Source organism: Canis aureus, chromosome 24 (genome assembly GCF_053574225.1).
Source record: "Canis aureus isolate CA01 chromosome 24, VMU_Caureus_v.1.0, whole genome shotgun sequence".
Taxonomy (NCBI): domain Eukaryota; kingdom Metazoa; phylum Chordata; class Mammalia; order Carnivora; family Canidae; genus Canis; species Canis aureus.
Genome location: NC_135634.1, coordinates 7,666,312 through 7,684,620, shown reverse-complemented (window position 1 = coordinate 7,684,620; position 18,309 = coordinate 7,666,312). Strand labels below are relative to the sequence as shown.

At 36.6% G+C, this 18,309-nt stretch overlaps 2 protein-coding genes across 16 annotated transcripts in view; one reads left to right on the top strand and one right to left on the bottom strand.

Moving 5' to 3' along the window:
• Positions 1-18,309, bottom strand: part of STARD13 (StAR related lipid transfer domain containing 13) — a 514,444-nt gene that overhangs the window by 386,497 nt on the left and 109,638 nt on the right. For 6 of the 15 annotated variants that reach the window (XM_077868118.1, XM_077868115.1, XM_077868125.1 and 3 more), the window contains one exon: positions 9,966-10,062. The exons of 5 other annotated variants lie outside the window; for them this stretch is intronic. The gene's annotated coding sequence lies outside the window, so the exon portion shown is untranslated. Of the gene's footprint in view, positions 1-7,828; positions 7,965-7,987; positions 8,010-9,965; positions 10,063-18,309 lie in introns of those variants that run through there. 4 more of the 15 variants (XM_077868129.1, XM_077868119.1, XM_077868128.1 and 1 more) reach the window with 4 other exon arrangements.
• Positions 1-18,309, top strand: part of LOC144296596 (uncharacterized) — a 56,539-nt gene that overhangs the window by 5,848 nt on the left and 32,382 nt on the right. The window contains exons 2-3 of the mRNA XM_077869693.1: positions 7,974-8,342; positions 9,534-9,626. Of these exons, the coding sequence (XP_077725819.1) occupies positions 7,974-8,342; positions 9,534-9,626 (462 nt within the window). The remainder of the gene's footprint in view (positions 1-7,973; positions 8,343-9,533; positions 9,627-18,309) is intronic.

Here is an 18,309-nt window from a genome sequence, read left to right as displayed (position 1 = left end):
TAAGAACCTTTTAACCACTATAGAGTCAAACAGTAAAACTTAGCCAGAACTGTGCCCCACTCCCCAACAAAATCTCCCAATCCAATATACTCCATACCAACTGCAATCTCCTTCTTCCTCCCAAAAGGAACTGTTATGGACTTTTACAGTAATCATTTCCTTGCATTTTTCATAGCTTTATCAGTCAAAGGTGTATCCCTTGATGCTAAAATTTAGTCCAGCCCTTTATAAATTTTTTGATATCCTATAACTCTCTTAATCTATATTTCTGTTAAAATTTATGTTGAAAAACCCAAGTTTTTTCTATATTCTGTAGTTTTCTACAGTCCAAAATTTGCAAACTGCATGTTCAATAGTATATTTCAATTTGTTCCTGTCTTCTGTTTTTCTGAAAATCAGTAGGTGAATACAATTTGGGCTCCATTCCTTTGGCATGACTCTTGGTAGTGCTGAGTGCTTCCATCAAGAAGTATATAATATCTGATTGTCTTTCTTTTTTATATTAGCAGCAACTGATGCTAACTACCTATGCTTAAGAATTTATTGAAGGTTGCAACATGATTATATTTTAATTTTTTCATATATGAGTTGGAATATAACTCATATATGTTGGCTATAGAACATCTCAATGCCGTTGGGTATATTTACTTTCTTAATCTAATCACTAAGTGGCTACTATAAACACCATGAAGGTAGGGATTGTGCTAACTACCTATGCTTAAGAATTTATTGAATGTTGCAACATGATTATATTTTAATTTTTTCATATATGAGTTGGAATATAACTCATATATGTTGGCTATAGAACATCTCAATGCCGTTGGGTATATTTACTTTCTTAATCTAATCACTAAGTGGCTACTATAAACACCATGAAGGTAGGGATTGTGTCTAACATTATTTTATAAAAACTTAATTTTCTTTCATTAATCTATAAATTATAATAATCTACCAGCCAAAGTATTCCTTACAAATGAAACACTAACCCCAAAAATGGATAGGGAAAATTAAAATGCATTGTTTTCTTGATGAAAGAAGACATCATTCTTTTCTAATTTAGTAAACTTTTCCAAATTCCAGGCAAAATACAAAAACAAAAGTGGGTTTTAATTATCATGTAAGTCTGAATATGAATGGCCAAAAATAACCAAAGTAAAAAAAAGGCACTAATTGGAAATTTCAGCACCAAGTTATCATGTGAACATTTATATCAATGATTTAAAAGCAGTGTGGGATAGATAATTAAATATTTAATCATAACAATGATTATATTTTAAAAGCAGTTAAGGAAGAGTTACACGGAATTATTTTTGAACTATAAAATTTTAAATTAATACACTTAGGTAAAATACGTTTTGTATTTTAAGTTTTACCACAGAAAACCACAGGCAATCAATTAAGGATATAATTGATTTTTAGCAATTTGAAAACAAAACTTCAAGAAGCAGGTAAGAGAAAATGTCAGTTTGTTTTAATTTTTAAAATAATTCAATTATATGAATTAAAGGGATATGACAAAGGGCTGCTCCAAAGGGAAGCAGGGCAGAGAGAGGTACTTCTTAGAATATATCAGTTTTTATGTACTAAGGTCAAATTTATTTTGAACATAGAAAACTTATATTCTTTCTCTTATTAAAAAATACTGAAGTAAATATGTTCCAGGCCTCAATATAACTATTTGTGTTTTGGGGATAAAGGAAATGTTGCACCCTTGTTTATGGCTTCTTCTTCTATCTCTACAATAACCCCATTCAAATAGTAAAAGGCACATTTGTTTTACTGTTCCATCTAAGCACATTATAAATATAGGCAAATGACTGCCAGAAAATCTATACTTAAACTACTGGATTGTAACAGGACTGAGCAATCCCTTATAGAACACATAGAGGTCAGATTTAACACTCCAGCTTGACCTCATCATGATCTGAAATAAGAGTATTTGGTGATTTTTTAAGACATTAATAGAGAAGGGTTATGAGAAAGCCACTCTAGACTTGACATTTAATTTTTTGTGTTTGCCCATAAATGAATTCAATATATGACTGTACGACTGTTCCAAAAAGAATTACAAATAATTCTAGTTTATCCAGTTATAGAATGGATATAATTAAATGTGAAACCCCGGTAAGACAGTGAGAGAACTATGAACTCAAATGTGGAAAAAAAAATGGTGAAGGACCAACATTATATGGTCTCATTCATTCAGGAAATATAAAAAATAGTGAAAGGGATTATAGGGGAAAGGAGAGAAAATGAGTGAGAATATCAGAGAAGGTGACAGAATATGAGAGACTCCTAACTCTGGGAAATGAACAAGAGGTAGTGGAAGGGGAGGTGGGTAGGGAGATGGGGTGACTGGGTGACAGGCACTGAGTGGGGCACTTGGTGAGATGAGCACTGGGTGTTATGCTATATGTTGGCAAATCGAACTCCAAAAAATATATATATACAAAAAAGATGGTGAAGCAATACTGAAATGGTGACTAAGGTTACTAAATTGTATTGCCATTACTTCTTTGCATATGTATTTTTAAATCAAAGAAATTAGGAAATTTAACCAGTGAAACAATTTGGATAATTTTATAGTCAATACTGCAAGAATTTTTTTTTATTTTGTCTGTTCCAAGCTGTATTTGTTTATTCAATGGATTAGGAAAATAAAAACAAACCACTATATAATAAAGGAAATCAACCCCAAAAAACAGAACATTTGATTTTGAATGGTGCTTTCTTATTACAGGAGAATCTCTTACTGGATCTGAGGATATTATAAAATTACAACGTTCATATTTACTGCATAACTATTATACTCCCTCAATAAAGTAGAAATTCAGTAGGTAGGCCTTAGAAATGAGAGTTGACATAATAAAACCTGAGGATTAGGTGTTTGTATTCAAGGGGCTTACAACGGTGTCAGAGCTAGAACAATCTTTAGAACATGGATAAAATGGAAAAGCTGGCAGACAGTTCCTTTTACAAACATTCAACTATAAAATAAACTGGTTTTCCTCTTAAAGAAGCTCTCTTCCAGCACACTTAAGAGAACTTAAGAGAACTTCCCATGATGTTTGATAACAGCCTATCCTCCAGTACCTGGATGAGTCAGGCCAATTATTAATACACCAAAGCCGAGCTCATGTTCCATTGTGTCATCTAGCTTCCTAAGCGAAACTGCCTCATGATACTGTTACTTTGGTTTGTTAGCAATAAAATTCCCTTAGAAATTATTTGTATTAGAGCTGCTTTATATTAAATTTTATTCTAAGTTAATTAAACTCTATCTAATTTTATTTTAGGTAACAAAAACTATTTCAGGATTCATTAAATAGCAGCAAGAAAACAAAATCACAAAGCCTTACCCTTGAACACTATGGGTGATGAAACTGTTTCGTAACAGTTCTGACTGTGGCTTTTAATAAAATGGACAAGCCGTATTTACAGACCTGTGAGGCAAGTTGTTTCATGGTTTTTGGATCCTAGTGTATTAGTGCAGTGCTCAGTATTTAACAGAGGATCAATTAATGTTTACTGAATAAAGCAAACCATGTGATGAGCAGAAATCTCAAAATATTGTGGGTTCTGAAACAGTGCTGCCATGTGCACAAATCCCTGAAACCTATATAAATAATTTTATACATAATGATAGGATCTATCAGGTATCAGCTACTTTACAAATAGTATCTTTCTTTAAACCCAACAATCACCCTGAAAAGTAGACATCTTGTTTTTCAAATCAGGCAACTAAGGCTTAGTAAATTTAAATAACGTAATCCTCCATCAAGAAGTGGGGAATCTGGGATTAAGTCCTGCCTATTCTAACCTTTCTATATAGCACACCCATGAGCTGGTGGGCAATGTTTTATATAATCAGTGCTTGAAATTACATAAGAAATCAAATCCACTTTCTGTCTGGGGAGTATATATCTCTTCATTGATATCTATAAAAATAAAGGGATGCATTTCTTCCTGGCTGATTGGAACACATGTTTGTATTTTAAGAATACCAAAGATGACAGACTAAATTTATAGCTACAGTGATAGTAGTGCTTGGTTTGAGTGAAAAGAGAACTACCTTGGGACCCTCAGCAGATGGAGCAGAGGTCAGAAGACACGGGAGGCAAAGTCTAAAGAAAACTTAAGGGTATTTCCTAAGAGCCCTTCTGTGGCAAGGTGGTATCACTTCTGTGAGGCCCTAGAGACACCACCTCCAGAAGCAAGACAGAAAGCCATTGGTGTGTCTCCTGGATTGTTTCTGATGTTTGGGAATAAGAAATGGTAACACTGACACGGAAAAGGAATACTCTTTATTGGCATCATTGAGACGTTAAGAGGACCTTCCATTTCTGCCAATGATGGACTTTTCTTTTCTCTCTCTTTTTTTTTAATCAGATCATCCTCTTAATTGAAGAACTAGAAAAGTTGAATAAAAATACAAAAAGGATCTTTTTGATAATTTTGAGAGGACAAGTTCCTGGAGAGGTGGGGAGAAGTCTGCCCATATTCAACTGTTTTTCCCTTTGACTTATTTGCCAATTTGAAAGCTGTTCCTGAGGCTGGGAAAGTCACTCAGAACATGGCAGATTAGCTAAGAAGGAGAGAAACCAAGAATAGCTTTCGGGAATCCCATGGTTCTGAGAAAATAAAAACTAGTGTTCAAGGACAACTAATGAGGAATGGCCTTTGAAAATACTTCAGGCTTTTTGTTGAGACACAGAAAAGGGCCATCGTTGTAATAAGAAGGGACCTGAAGTACACCAGACCTAACAGACTGAATACCATACAGCCTGAATACCCCTGGCCTACCTTTTTGACACAAGTAAAAGTAAAATCGTTTATGGAAGTAAAAAAGATTGCTCAGAGTCTAATTTTTTTCATAAACAAAGACAGCATTCCATTAAGAATTTCTGGGCACACCAAGAAACCGGAATAAGAAAAAGACAATAGAAATAAGATCCACAGGTGATCTAAATATTGGAGTTATTAGGCACACACTCAGGATTTCACTAGAGAAGTAGAATCTGTAAGAATCAAATGAAAATTCTAGAACTGAAAAATACAATGACTCAAAACTGGAAATTAAAATTTAAACAATACATTTAAAAAAAATAAAAAGCATGAAATACTTAGGAAAAAACTTAACGATGTATGTGCAAGACTTGTATGCTGAAAATTACATAGAGAAATTAAAAGACCAAGACAAATGGAAAGATATGCCATAATTATAGACTGGAAAATTCAATACTGTTAAGATGTCAATTCTCCCCAAAGTGATCAGCAGATTCAACAATCCCAATCAAAATCACAGCAGGCTTTTTCAGAAACTGAAATGCCAATTCTAAGATATATATTACAATACAAAAGAATTAGAATGACCGAAACAATTCTGAGAAAAAAGGTCGTTGGATAAGTTGGCATAAGGACAGACATATATTTACCAATAGAACTGAAGAGGTATTAAAAAAAATCAGACAAAGGTGTCAAAGTGATTCAATGGGGAAAAGGATAATCCTTTCAACAAATGCTGCTGGAATAACTGGATTCTCATTTTGAAAAATATGAATATCAACTCCTACTGTTATACCATACAGAGGAATTAACCGGCAATGGATAACAGGCTTAAATGTAATAAATTGTGAATACTTAAAAGATAATAGGATTTTATTTGCAACTTTATGCTAATGAACTTTAATATTTAGATAATATGTACAAATTCCTAGAAATATACAACTTAAAAAAACTGGTCTTCCAAACATATTATTAAGAAAATGAAAAGGCAGGCCACAAACTGGTAGCAAAATATTCACAACACACACTTTGACATAAAAGGTGTTCAAAGGGAAAGGAAAACAGAGGTATTATAGGGTGCAAAGTTGGTTATACAAGATGAGTAAGTTCTAGAGATTTATTGTACAGCACAGTGCCAATATGTAATATATTACATGCTTAAACATTTGCTAAGACAACAGATCTTATGTGAAGTGCTTTCATCACAAAATAACAAAATAAATAATATACATGATATATAAACAATTCCTACAACTCAATTATAAGAAAAGCTCCATTTTAAAAACGGGCAAAAGTTTTAAATACACTTCACAAAAATAAAATTAACACCTATACCCACTCAAATGGCTAAAACTAAAAACTAACAGTATCATGTTTGCATTCGATAGAAAGACCTAGGATCCTTTAAAAGTAGATGGAAGATATTTAAAAAGTACAGGTGTGGGCAGAGTAGATGCTAAAAAAAGAATTCTTGGCTTAGACTCACAATTTCATTTTTTAATAAAGTATGAAGCAGAGTAATTGGTTGAAGAGACAGTTGGTAATTTGAGAAAGGAAGAATAATGAAATATTTGGTTTCCAGAAAACAGTCAAGTCACTAGAGAAAAGGAGCTGGATGACTGGACAATATGGAGAGCCCATTTAGGTGTGAGATCATTATTAGCTCATCCAATCGTCAAGCTCTTGGGCGCAAGCACAGAAAACTTAAGTGCGTGATTTCTCCATGAGCCAGGTTTGCCAGGCAAGCACAGTGAGGGACAAGAGTTGAGGTATATTCAGACAAGTGATTTAAATGCCTCTAGTTGTGAATATAAATAAAATAAACGGATACATTTTTTAAACTATGGAGAACTATGTTAGTGTAAGTTACTAGTATATAATGGTGGCAAAATGAAGGAGTCTTTCAATCATATGCAGTTATTTCCAAAACGGAAACCTCTAATAAAGAACTTATTCCTCATTCTACCACTCAGGTTGAGATCTAACACTGTTCTGTCTTCCGAATCAGCCTCTTCCCACATCTATCACACCTTTGACTCTTGCCCCTTCACGTTTTCTAATACCTATCACTATGGTTCCCCCCCCCCCTTTTTTACATTTTCCTGAATGTCTTGCCTCCTACTTGTCCTCGTTCTAGTCAGTCTAATGATACTGCAATATTGCCCACACTCAAGCCACGGCAGCTTTCTTTACACCTACTACCAAGACCACCCAAAAGGTTTAATCAAGAAACTAAAATGTCCTCATTCAGCCGTTAGAGGCGATCTAACTTCCTTGCATCCCCCAGTCCACCTGCTTCTCTTAGTCTATCCACTTAAGTCTCTATTACTTCCGCTCTGCATCTCTCAAGTACTCAATTCTTATGGTAGGCCACAGGACAGGAGGAGCTCTGAAACACAGGGATAAGTGTTTACCAGAACTGAACAAATTCCTTGGGAGAACCAAGCACCTTGCAGCTGACACTTCTGGAGTTACAATCTAAAATTAAAACAGGACGGATACAGATTTGCTTCTGCGACATTCGTTGTTTCCCTGCTGCTGCAGCTAAAAACAAAACCGTGCACTCCTCACTAGTCACTACGGCCCATCCATCCATCCAAGTGGTTTGCCTCTACTTGGCAAAAATGGAGAAGGGGCAGACTCCTCCTTTGGCATGCTGTGTGCCCGCAGCCTTCCTGAAGCTCGCAAAGTGTGATGAGGACCAGGACTATACCACCAAAAAGCACAATATAAAATGTTTACACGGACAAAAAACAGAAAAATTAAGTCGACTGAACTCCTTCAATTCTTGAAAAGCACTATTAAAAAAGCGAAAGCACGCTTCCTTAAATAACTGTGTCGGGTTCCGCAGAACAATTTGCCTGCGTTCCCTTGTGACATCCCTACCGCCTAATGATAGATGCTCAAAGAAGCAGAGTGGGTGGAATCAGGCCGGTCCAGAGATTTAGAGGGAAAAGCTGGGTCCGTACCAGCACTGGGACCGCGCCCACCAAACATTTGGATCGCTTTAGAGTCAAGAGGAAAATACAGCTCGAGTTTTTACCTCATGTACCCTTAACTTTCCACAATGACTTCCAGAAGCCTGACTCACAGCTAGAAACCCAAACCCTGTGGGCGGGGGGGGGGGGGGGGGAGGGGGAACCACACAAAACAAAAAAACGACTACGTCACCACTTCCGCCTCGCAAGGCCAGCAAACGTACAAAGATGGAGAAAGACGCACACGCCGACGGCGACTACGTCCCCAAAGTGCGCAGGCGCCTGGCGAGGCCCCGCCCCCCCACGCTCTCCACCGCCCCCCAGCCCCGCGCTCCCGCCGTGAAGAGGCGCGCGCACGCAGGGCCGGCCCTGCTGGTACCGCCCGGGGCTTCCGCCCCGAGGCCCGACGGGCGCCGTTCGGTTCCGGTCCTAGCCCCGCCCCCGCGCGGGAACTCTCCAGAAGGCTTAATATCCGGGACCAGCGGCTGGCGCCAGCGCGCATTTCCGGCGAGGGACACGAAGAGAAGGATCCGGTGACGCCTCTTTCCGCCCCCGTGGTCGCCCAGGCTGCGGCTCTCGGTGCGGCAGCGCCATCTGGTGCCGCGTCTCCCACCGCCCGAGAAGGGGCGCGCGCACTTTTCTCTCGGAACCTTCCAGAGAAACCTCGGCCCCTGCGGTTTTTTCTCGCCCCCCCTCCCCCCCCCGGGAAGGGAGGCCCCCGCGCCGCCCCGCCGGGTTCCCCCGCGGCACTTCCCGGAACGTTGAAGAGGGGTCTGTGTGGGGGAGTCGCTGTGTGTTCCCAATCCCAAAATGGAGAGGAAATGGATTTCTTTCTCTAGAGTTAAGCCCAGAAAAAACGTGTCCCTGTGTTTATGTTTCCACTGCCTTGTTCCCGAGCTGCTCCAGTCCCGCCCCGTGAGTGTCCCCGTCTGTCAGGAGCGGAGCACTTCCCCTTGCTCGGACGGTCGCACAGACTTGGCGGCTTAGCTTGTCCTCTGATAGAAAAGCTTTTGTTTCTTGTCACGCTTTTAAGGCCGTGGCGGGCGCTGGGCGCTGGGCGGGCGCTGGGCGTGTTGGGAGCCCATCGGGAAGCGTAGGACTTAGTGGGAATTTTGCTTTAAAAAAAGGCCAGAATTACTAAATTCTGCTGAAACTGTTACACTGTATGTTAACTAGATTTTAAATAAAAGCCTGAAACATTTAAAAAAAACAAAGAAGCTAAGGACATTTCCCAGACAAAGCCTCAGAAATGCTCAGGCTGACTTTGGGTTTGTGGGCACGGCACATTTCTTTTAGATAGCCAGAGGAAACGTAATTTCCCCGAAGTCTGCAAAATCGAGGTGAATTCTTCCCTGATACTGAATTCTTAGTGACAACCTAGGTTTCCCTGGAAGCTTGTAGGCCTGACGACACCGTTAGGTAGCAAGCATGAGATTGTGTTTTATTGGAATGACGTTTTAACTGAATATCGGTGTGGATAGTGAAAGCGAGATACGTTTCCTTCAGAATTTGTACATTAGCGTCTGTTCATTTCTTCTATAGCAGTGATTCTTAAAGTTGAGCTTGCCTCACAAGTCCCCGAAAGGCTTCTTAAAACACATTGGCCTTAAAACCCGGAGTTTCTACCGGGAAGGACCCGGGGGGTAGAGCTGGATAATAATAGCTTTGAAAAAATTCTCCCCTGACATTTAAGCTGTTGGCACTAGACGCACACCTGGAAGAATTTAGAGCTCAGGATTGCTTTGTCATTAATGCTCTTCGCTATTACAGGAGAGAGAGTGATGAAACTAGAACTGGAAAAATGTATAGGCCTTTGGCCCCTTTGCTGGAAAGTATTAAGCCCTAGAACCGGGAAAGCTGTACGTAAGTGAATATTGCCCACATTAAAGTGACTACTACATGTAAATGTTCTGTATATATATGATCATGTGATAGAGGGTGCTGTAATACCAGGTATACTAAAATTTCAGTCATTCTGCAGTAATTTCCATCCTTCGCATTAGCTGCTAAAAGTAAGTAATGAGAAATTACTGAAATTAAGGACAAAGTGGTTTCAACAAACATTCTAATTTTATTCTCTGGAAGATGCCAGGCTTTTTCGAAGTCCTTTTGCATCTCCCCAAGATCCGTTATCCACCCCATTTCACCACACCGTGCCATTCACAAAGGGACACAATGCTTTCATTGGTAAAAATGGCTTACCTAACCTTTCTTCAGGCCTTTTCCATTTAATTCTTGTCATATCCTAACTCTGCCACTGCATTAGATGCTGACATAGTATAGTGCACCACACTTGCTCCTAAGTGAAATACAAATTGTTAGATTTGTTATGTTCATAGCTGAAATTATTTCTAAATTCAGATAAAAGTTTAGAATGTTTGCTGTGGTGTGATTGCCTTTACTAAAAAAAAGCTGATACATCTTTGATTTGTAAATTCACACATCTAAAGATCAACAAAAAACATTGAAATGTTTTGCAGTAATTTTGTAAGGTTTCTATGAATCAAAAACAATTTTAATATCACTGAAGTGATTAAAGGAATGAATTCGTTATATGCTTTGAGAAATCAAGTCATACTAAAATGTATCAAAAATTACATCAGATCAATGAAATTGTACTTTATATGTTTTTATGAAATCAGATATTAATCACACATGCTTATTTTCTTTCTGTATATTTTAGGTCCATCCACTCACTACATTGTCTATTTTGAGCTCTATGTCAGACACTGGGTTCCCTAAATCAGTCTTGTAATAAAGCAAATTCATGGGCTTTGAGAGCTCCCTTCATGGAAAAATGCAAGACTCATTTTTTTATACTTACATATGAATGAGGCCAATTTCATAGATGGATTTTTACTGGCAACTAAGTGCTTCTTAGTAGTAACCTGCTGAATGAGTTATTAAGGCTTATTACTAAATTTGGTATTCATAGACTAAGATTATTGCATTACCACAAATAACTGAGGATTCTAATTCAGGACTCCACTCTGTTGTGCAATGCCACCAACTGTTGGCAACTTTACAGATTCTTACTCTATATGCACACATGCAGGCAGTTGGAATTTCCATAATATTCAAGAAGGTTGCTTTCCTGCTAGTGTGTCCTCAGTGTTATATTGAGACATGTTAACTATTCTTAATTATTGCTCTTCTTCCACTAACTACCTTTTTTTAGGATTATGTGATATTTTATGTTTCTGAAATGTTTTGTACTTTTGTAATTCCCAGCTGTTATCATTTGGCTATTTTCTACCTCAGTTTTTAAAAATCATTAGTATTTTGTTCACTGGATTCCAGTCCTTTTCTTTTCCCTTATAATATGAATGAGCTGCCAACAGAAAAAGGAAAAAGAAAAAAAAAAAAAGGTTGAGAACACCTGTCCTAAAACTATGGTATTTCCCTAAGAGTCCTGGTACTTTGTATCTGAGTCATTACTGATTAACCGTTTAAACCAGGGAAAGACAGACATGTTCTGTGCCTTATTTTAAATGAACCTTGAGAGCAGCCCTGGTGGCTCAGCTGTTTAGCATCGCCTTCGGCCCAGGGCGTGATCCTGGAGTCCCGGGATTGAGTCCCATGTCGGGCTTGATGGCTTGGAGCCTGCTTATCCCTCTGCCTGAGTCTCTGCCTCTCTCTCTCTCATGAACGAATAAATAAAATATTTAAAAAATAAAATCTTTAAAAATAAATAAATGAACCTTGTTACAAATTCACTCAGGATAAAGAGAGGTGTTATGTAAAACCCAGCTATTCATTAGAAATGCTACCTGTTGTATTTGGGAAGTATTATTTAATAACCCTGTTTGTTGACTAAATGTAATTAGTAATTTATGATATTTTTTTATTATGGCTATTAATGTCACCATTTTTCTCAGCTAATTTTGCCATTAAGCATCATGCGAGATGATGTAATTTACTTTCAATCAAGGATTGCTGGAGTTTGATGTAATAATCAAATTAAGACTCCAGCATCAGATTTGCTTTCAAAAATATTTTCTGTTGATTATTTCAGGTTCCATTTTCTGGTTGTTTTTTGTTTGTTTTGGGTTGTTTTTTGTTTTGTTTTTATCTTTCCTCCTACTTTCTAAAAACATAATACCTAAATGGATGTGTAATGAACATCGGTGGAAAGAAGCATTTCTCCAAGGAGAAATTTTGAAATAAGTTGATTCAGCTCTTGCAGTATCATACCTTTTTTTTTTTTTTTTTTTTTTTTTTTTTTTTTAAAGATTTTATTTATTTATTCATGATAGTCACAGAGAGAGAGAGAGAGAGAGAGAGGCAGAGACACAGGCCGAGGGAGAAGCAGGCTCCATGCACCGGGAGCCCGACGTGGGATTCGATCCCGGGTCTCCAGGATCGCGCCCTGGGCCAAAGGCAGGCGCCAAACCGCTGCGCCACCCAGGGATCCCATCATACCTTTTTTATATACCTTTTTATCAATGTTATTTTTGCTACAGTCGATAGCCTTGTTAATACTTTCCATTTGAGACTAACATTACTGTAACATTATTACTCTGTACTAGGACCTTTTTTAAATTCCTTGTACACTGGCAATATAGAATACTTCTGTCAGTCATTGGCAATTAAATCTCTCTGGCATTAATACTACCTTTGTGTGGTGTTTGAGTTGCAATTCTTCAACTTTTTAATGTTTTGGCTTGTGTTTTAAATCTCATTCAAACTGCCTATCATTTCTTTTAAGTTATTCCTTGGTAATAAGTTTGCATTGATTGTTTTGCTGTACCCATTTTAATGACTAATTTCCCTGATGGTGAGCTACATTTATTATTATGTTGTTAAAATAGTAGCATTTATTTGTAATCAATTAAGTATAAGACTAACATATGGCACATGTTTCTATGATAATTGATATAATTTGATATATGGATAAAGTAAATTAACTATTTTAAAGTGGTAAGTACTGGGAATCCCTGGGTGGCTCAGTGGTTTAGCGCCTGCCTTCGGCTCAGGGCGTGATCCTGGAGTCCCGGGATAGAGTCCCGCGTGGGGCTCCCTGCATGGAGCCTGCTTCTCCCTCTGCCTGTGTCTCTGCCTCTCTTTCTCTCTCTGTGTGTCTCATGAATAAATGAATAAAATCTTTAAAAAAATAAAGTGGTAAGTACTGATGCAGGTCATTCATTTATTGTAATAGCACATTTAGAGCCCTTGACATTTGTCATGGATAAAATATTTTAATATCTTAAGTTTACTAATTTTGAGCAATGCCAACTGTTAGTACTTTGGAAGAAGCAAAAATATAAAGGTATTTTTCTATGACTTTTAGTACTACCAAAAAGCCATTTTCCAGTAGATCTTTTTCAGTTGTCATGGCAAACTTTTATTGTTAATATTTGTTATGTATTGATAAGACTAATAAGAATTAGTCATTCTACTAATTAACCTCTGAATTAGTAGAATTAACCTCTTTAGTAGCCTTGGTGTTTTAGTTATAGAGATATAGTCATTGTATTAACTCCACTGTCTTAAATATGTTTCCATACCAGATGAAATACAGTCCCATTAAGCAGATTTCTATTATTATTTTTTAAAGATTTTATTTATTTATTCATGAGATACACACAGAGAGAGGCAGAGACACACGCAGAGGGAGAAGCAGGCTCCACGCAGGGAGCCCGATGTGGGACTCGATTCCAGGACTCCAGGATCACAGGGCAGAAGGCAGGCGCTAAACTGCTAAGCCACCCAGGGATCCCAGATTTCTATTATTAAACACCGTGTTGAGTACAATAATGTCTTCCCAACTATAATTCGTATTGTACAAAATTCTACAAATGTGGATTTGCAGACTTGTACTTTTTCCACAAATACAAGAATTTAGGATACTGTATTTGCAAATGAGTAATTTTTCTTGAGGATAATTTTTAAAATCACAATCAAAGCATGGGATCCTGGGAAGAGAAAAGGGAAGGAGGATAGATAGATGATAGATAGATAGATAGATAGATAGATAGATAGATAGATAGATAGATAGATAGATGATAGATAGAAAAAGAGGAGCAAGTGTATGTAGATATCTTTCTAATGACATATTGGGAGAAGATAGGGAACTCTGAGGCAAAGTAAACCAAAAGAAAGAAAGTGAGACATGTGAAAGCTTTAGATTAGAGCAATGTTCTGCCATGGTTATTTCTACACAAGTATTAAGTTATCTTAAACACAAAACAATGCAGTAGAAAGGTTTGAAGAATACAGTATGCTGGCATTTTCTCCTTCAATTATCTTAAGCTAAATAAGATAACTGAATCATAAAAAAACACTAATTATTTGGTGGAGATCCAAGGGAAAATGCTTCTTATATTTACAGCAAGGCAAAAAAAAAATTAACAAAGATTTTTAACATTGAACAATGCAGGTTATTACTGTGTAAAAATACTGAAAATGCCAGAAGTTGATTTCTTTAATGAGTTGTGTGTCATTATTTTAGATTCACTTTTTACCACAATCCCCTAACCCTGATTTACCTATAAGGTCTCAAATACTTCATTCCTCTTTTCTCTTACAATAACAGTTTTTTTCTCTTACAATAACCAGCATCATGTTGATAAATAATGGTAGGTGAAGGGATAAAGATAAAATAATTCTAATACTTGACAAAACTAATTATAAATATTGAATGTTTACTGCAATGCCCTAAATACAGTATGCCCAAAGAGTATTGTATATAAAAGAATTATATTTTTTATTTGAAATGAGTAAAATACACATGCACCAAATTCCAAATAGAACAAAGTAATACATGTAAAGAAAGTAAAAACCAAAAATCAGAAGGAAATAAGGATGAATATTTAATCTCTAGATAGGAAAAGACCTTTTTTAAAAAAAAAGTGTACAGGTGTGCACAAGCTGGGGGAGGGGCAGAGAGAATCTCAAGCAGACTCCACCCCCAGCCCCATCCCCACTGCTGAGCACAACAGGGAGTCAGTCTCAAGACTCCAGAGATCATGACTTGAGCCAAAATCAGGAGTTGGAAGCTTAACCAACTGAGCTTCCCAGGTGCCCCAGGAAAAGGCCTTTTTTAATCACAGAAATGTTCAGAAATCAAAAAGGAAAAGACACTGATAATTCTTGCTATGTAACAATGTTAAAGTCTGTGTGTTAAAAATCTATAAAACAAATAATAATTAGAAAAAATGTCCTTAGTATGTCAATCCATTTTAAAAATCTTAATATATTAACTGATTTTATTTCTCTTTTTGTAATACTAGTACTTTCTGGTTTTTCTATAATGAAATGACATGTAAAAATTGTTTAAAAATTGTGAACGCTTAAATCTCATTAAAAAGTCTCTTGGAGTGGGTGTATAATGAAATAAAATCCAGTGGTTTTAGTGCTTATAAGAGATGCGTCTAAAAATTATTCAGAAAAATTACAAATGAAGCAGTGACCATACTTAAGTCATACTAGAAGATGCATCAGTATTAATGTCCGATTAGGTAGAATTTGTGGTAGAAAGCAATGCATAGGAAAATTTTACAATACTATAACACAAAGATACACCACACAGAAGAAAATGAGTTAAAAATCAGAGGAAGAGAGACTTGGAAGTACAAAATAGAATTGAGAAAAAGAACAGAGCAAGCTTCAGAAAAACTGATTATTGAATTTGGAAGCTGTTCTTTTTTTTTTCTTTTAAAGATTTTATTTATTTATTTGAGAAACAGAGGCAGAGACACAGGCAGAGGGAGAGGCAGGCTCCACCCCGTAAGCCTAATGTGGGACTGGATCCCGATCCCGATCCCGATCCCGGGGTTCCAGGATCAGATCACGCCCTGGGCTGAAGGCGGCGCTCAACCGCTGAGCCACCCGGGCTGTTCTGGAAGCTGTTCTTAACTAGAACCATTGGTTGAAGAAAATCCAAAGGTACAAGGCCCGTCACTTTGTAGAAATGGCACATGCATAGAGAGCTTATGACACAACATGCCAGTTTCATCATTAAAAGGACTAAAACTACCTCTGTTGGGTGGACTAAGGAAAATGTGATTTAATGCCTGAATTACAAAGTAGTGGCTCAGGTAAATGATTTGCATGTAGGTAAGGTTTTGCAAAATCAGTTTTTTTTTTGTCTTTGTGTTTTTGTTTTTGTTTTTTTCAGAAAATAGAGATAGCTAACAGACGTAATACTGGATATTTGTGGTACATTTTGATTAAACCAACTAGGTTTGTGATAAGCCTTTTATTTTTTAAAAAGTATTTCCAGAAATGCATAAAAAGATTATACTCTCTTGTGCCGTATGGTAACTTAGAGAATTCAACAGTTTGCTGTTTTGATATACATCTTATTAACTGTTAGTCTATTTTCAATTACATAAAAAATAAATGACAGAATTTTTAAATACTTAAGATGGTAGAATATCTATAGCTAGGGAAGCATACCTAAGCTATTCCTTAGTCACCAAGATAACCTCAATAAATTCTCCAAAGCAGAAGCTGGTAATTAACATGCTCATAAAATGAAATAAACCAGGCCAATGAATCTTAGAGTGTGAACCCCAGGGAGACTTCAGCATTACCTGGGAACTTCTTAAAAATGCAAATTCTAGATCCCTGCCCCAAACCTATTGAATTAGAAATTCTGAGAGTAGAGCCTGTGTCTTGAAATTTAAAAATTAGTGTTTTAATGAGTTCTCCAAGTGAGCCTTGATGGGTGTTAAAGTCTGAGAGTCACCAAACTAGGTAAACTAATGAAAATTTAAACTAAAATCTAAGATTGTTGGAATTAAGAAATAACTATAATTCCAAAAAAGAAACGATACAGAACAGATTCTGTGAATATTATCCTGTGAAACGCCTCTGTGCAGAGGCACAGTGCTAGATACTGGAGGATGTTAGTGAACAAAGGAATAGAAATACACCTCTCCCTGAGTTTTTGCTTTGATGGAATTATATAATATTGTTAAACTTAAGTTCATAGCTAGATTTTTATTTTATGAACAAGACTAATCATTTTACTTAAGCAATTCAGAAAATGAAAAAAGCAAGAGGAAGACTACCAAAAATAAAAGCAGAAATAGTAAATGCATTAGAAAATTGAAGAAAAGTGAATAAATTGCAATATAGTAAATTCAGAAAATCCCAATAAAAAATTAGAAATGATAGAAAGGTTAGAACAGGGACACCTGGGTGGCTTAGCGGTTGAATGTCTGCCTTTGGCTCAGGGCGTGATCCTGGAGTCCCGGGATCGAGTCCCACATTGGGCTCCCTGCATGGAGCCTGCTTCTCCCTCTGCCTGTGTCTCTGCCTCTCTCTCTCTCTCTCTGTGTGTCTCTTGTGAATAAATAAATAAAATCTTAAAAAAAAAAAGTTAGAACATGTAGAAAACATATATAACATGTATATATGTTAAATATATATATATTATTTATCAGTGTCAAATTTGAAAATTACAAAGTGGATGATTTCTAGAAAAAATAAAACTACTTAAAAGTTTAATCAACAAAAAATTTGTTTTATGTTCTCAAATAAATTACTTCCCCCAAATGCTTTCAGTTCTAAACAGTGCTGGTAAAAATCTCTTAAGAGGAATAGATAGCTCCATATATAGAATATAGAGAAAAATATGTAAAACTACCCAGTTCATTGTACTAAGCAAACATAACTATCCTGCAAAACTCTTTTTTTATTTGTTTTTTATTTATTTTTTATTGGAGTTCAATTTGCCAACATATAGCATAACACCCAGTGCTCATCCCATCAAGTGCCCCTCTCAGTGCCCGTCACCCAGTCACCCCCTGCCCCCCCACCTCCCTTTCTACCACCCCTTACAAAACTCTTAAAGCATGAAAAATTATAGATGTTACTTAAGATTATGTATAATTTAATATTATGAAATAGACTTAACAGTGTGTCAAAAGAGTAATTTGCCATGACCAAGAAGTGTCTATTCTTCGAGTGTAATTATGGTAGTTTGCATTACTTTTCACAAATATTCATTCTCCCTTCACCAGACTGTTGGGAGAAGTATGTTTTTCCACCTCATTGACATTGGGCTTGACCACGTGGCTTGCTTTGGCAATAGAATCGGAATGGTTGTCAGGTTTGCCGTTTTCAAGCAGAAGCTTTAAGAGAAATTGCATGATTTATTTCAGTCTGTCTTTTCCCCTCTACTATGATTACTGTTGCTTCTTCATCCTGAACACAGGAAGACAATGGAACAGATCTGCAGTCAGATTGAGCTTGCAATCTACAGCCTTAATGTAACATGTTTGTGTATGTAAGCCACAAAGATTTGGGGGCTGTTTGTTACTGCAGCAAAAGCAAATACAATAAAAATGGTTCACTATAGAGAGATGTATTGATATCACATGATATCAATACATAAAATAAGAAAAATCTTTACAATTATATCCATTTGTATTCCAAAAGTCATTTAGTGAAATTTCATACTTATTTTAAATCTTTTTTTTTCAAAAGTGTAACTTAGAAGACTCTTCATATGTGAAGATGTTTCTCTCAAACCAATAGCCATTTTTATCACTTAAAGATAAAATACTAAGTCATACCTTTTAAAACTTAGATAAAA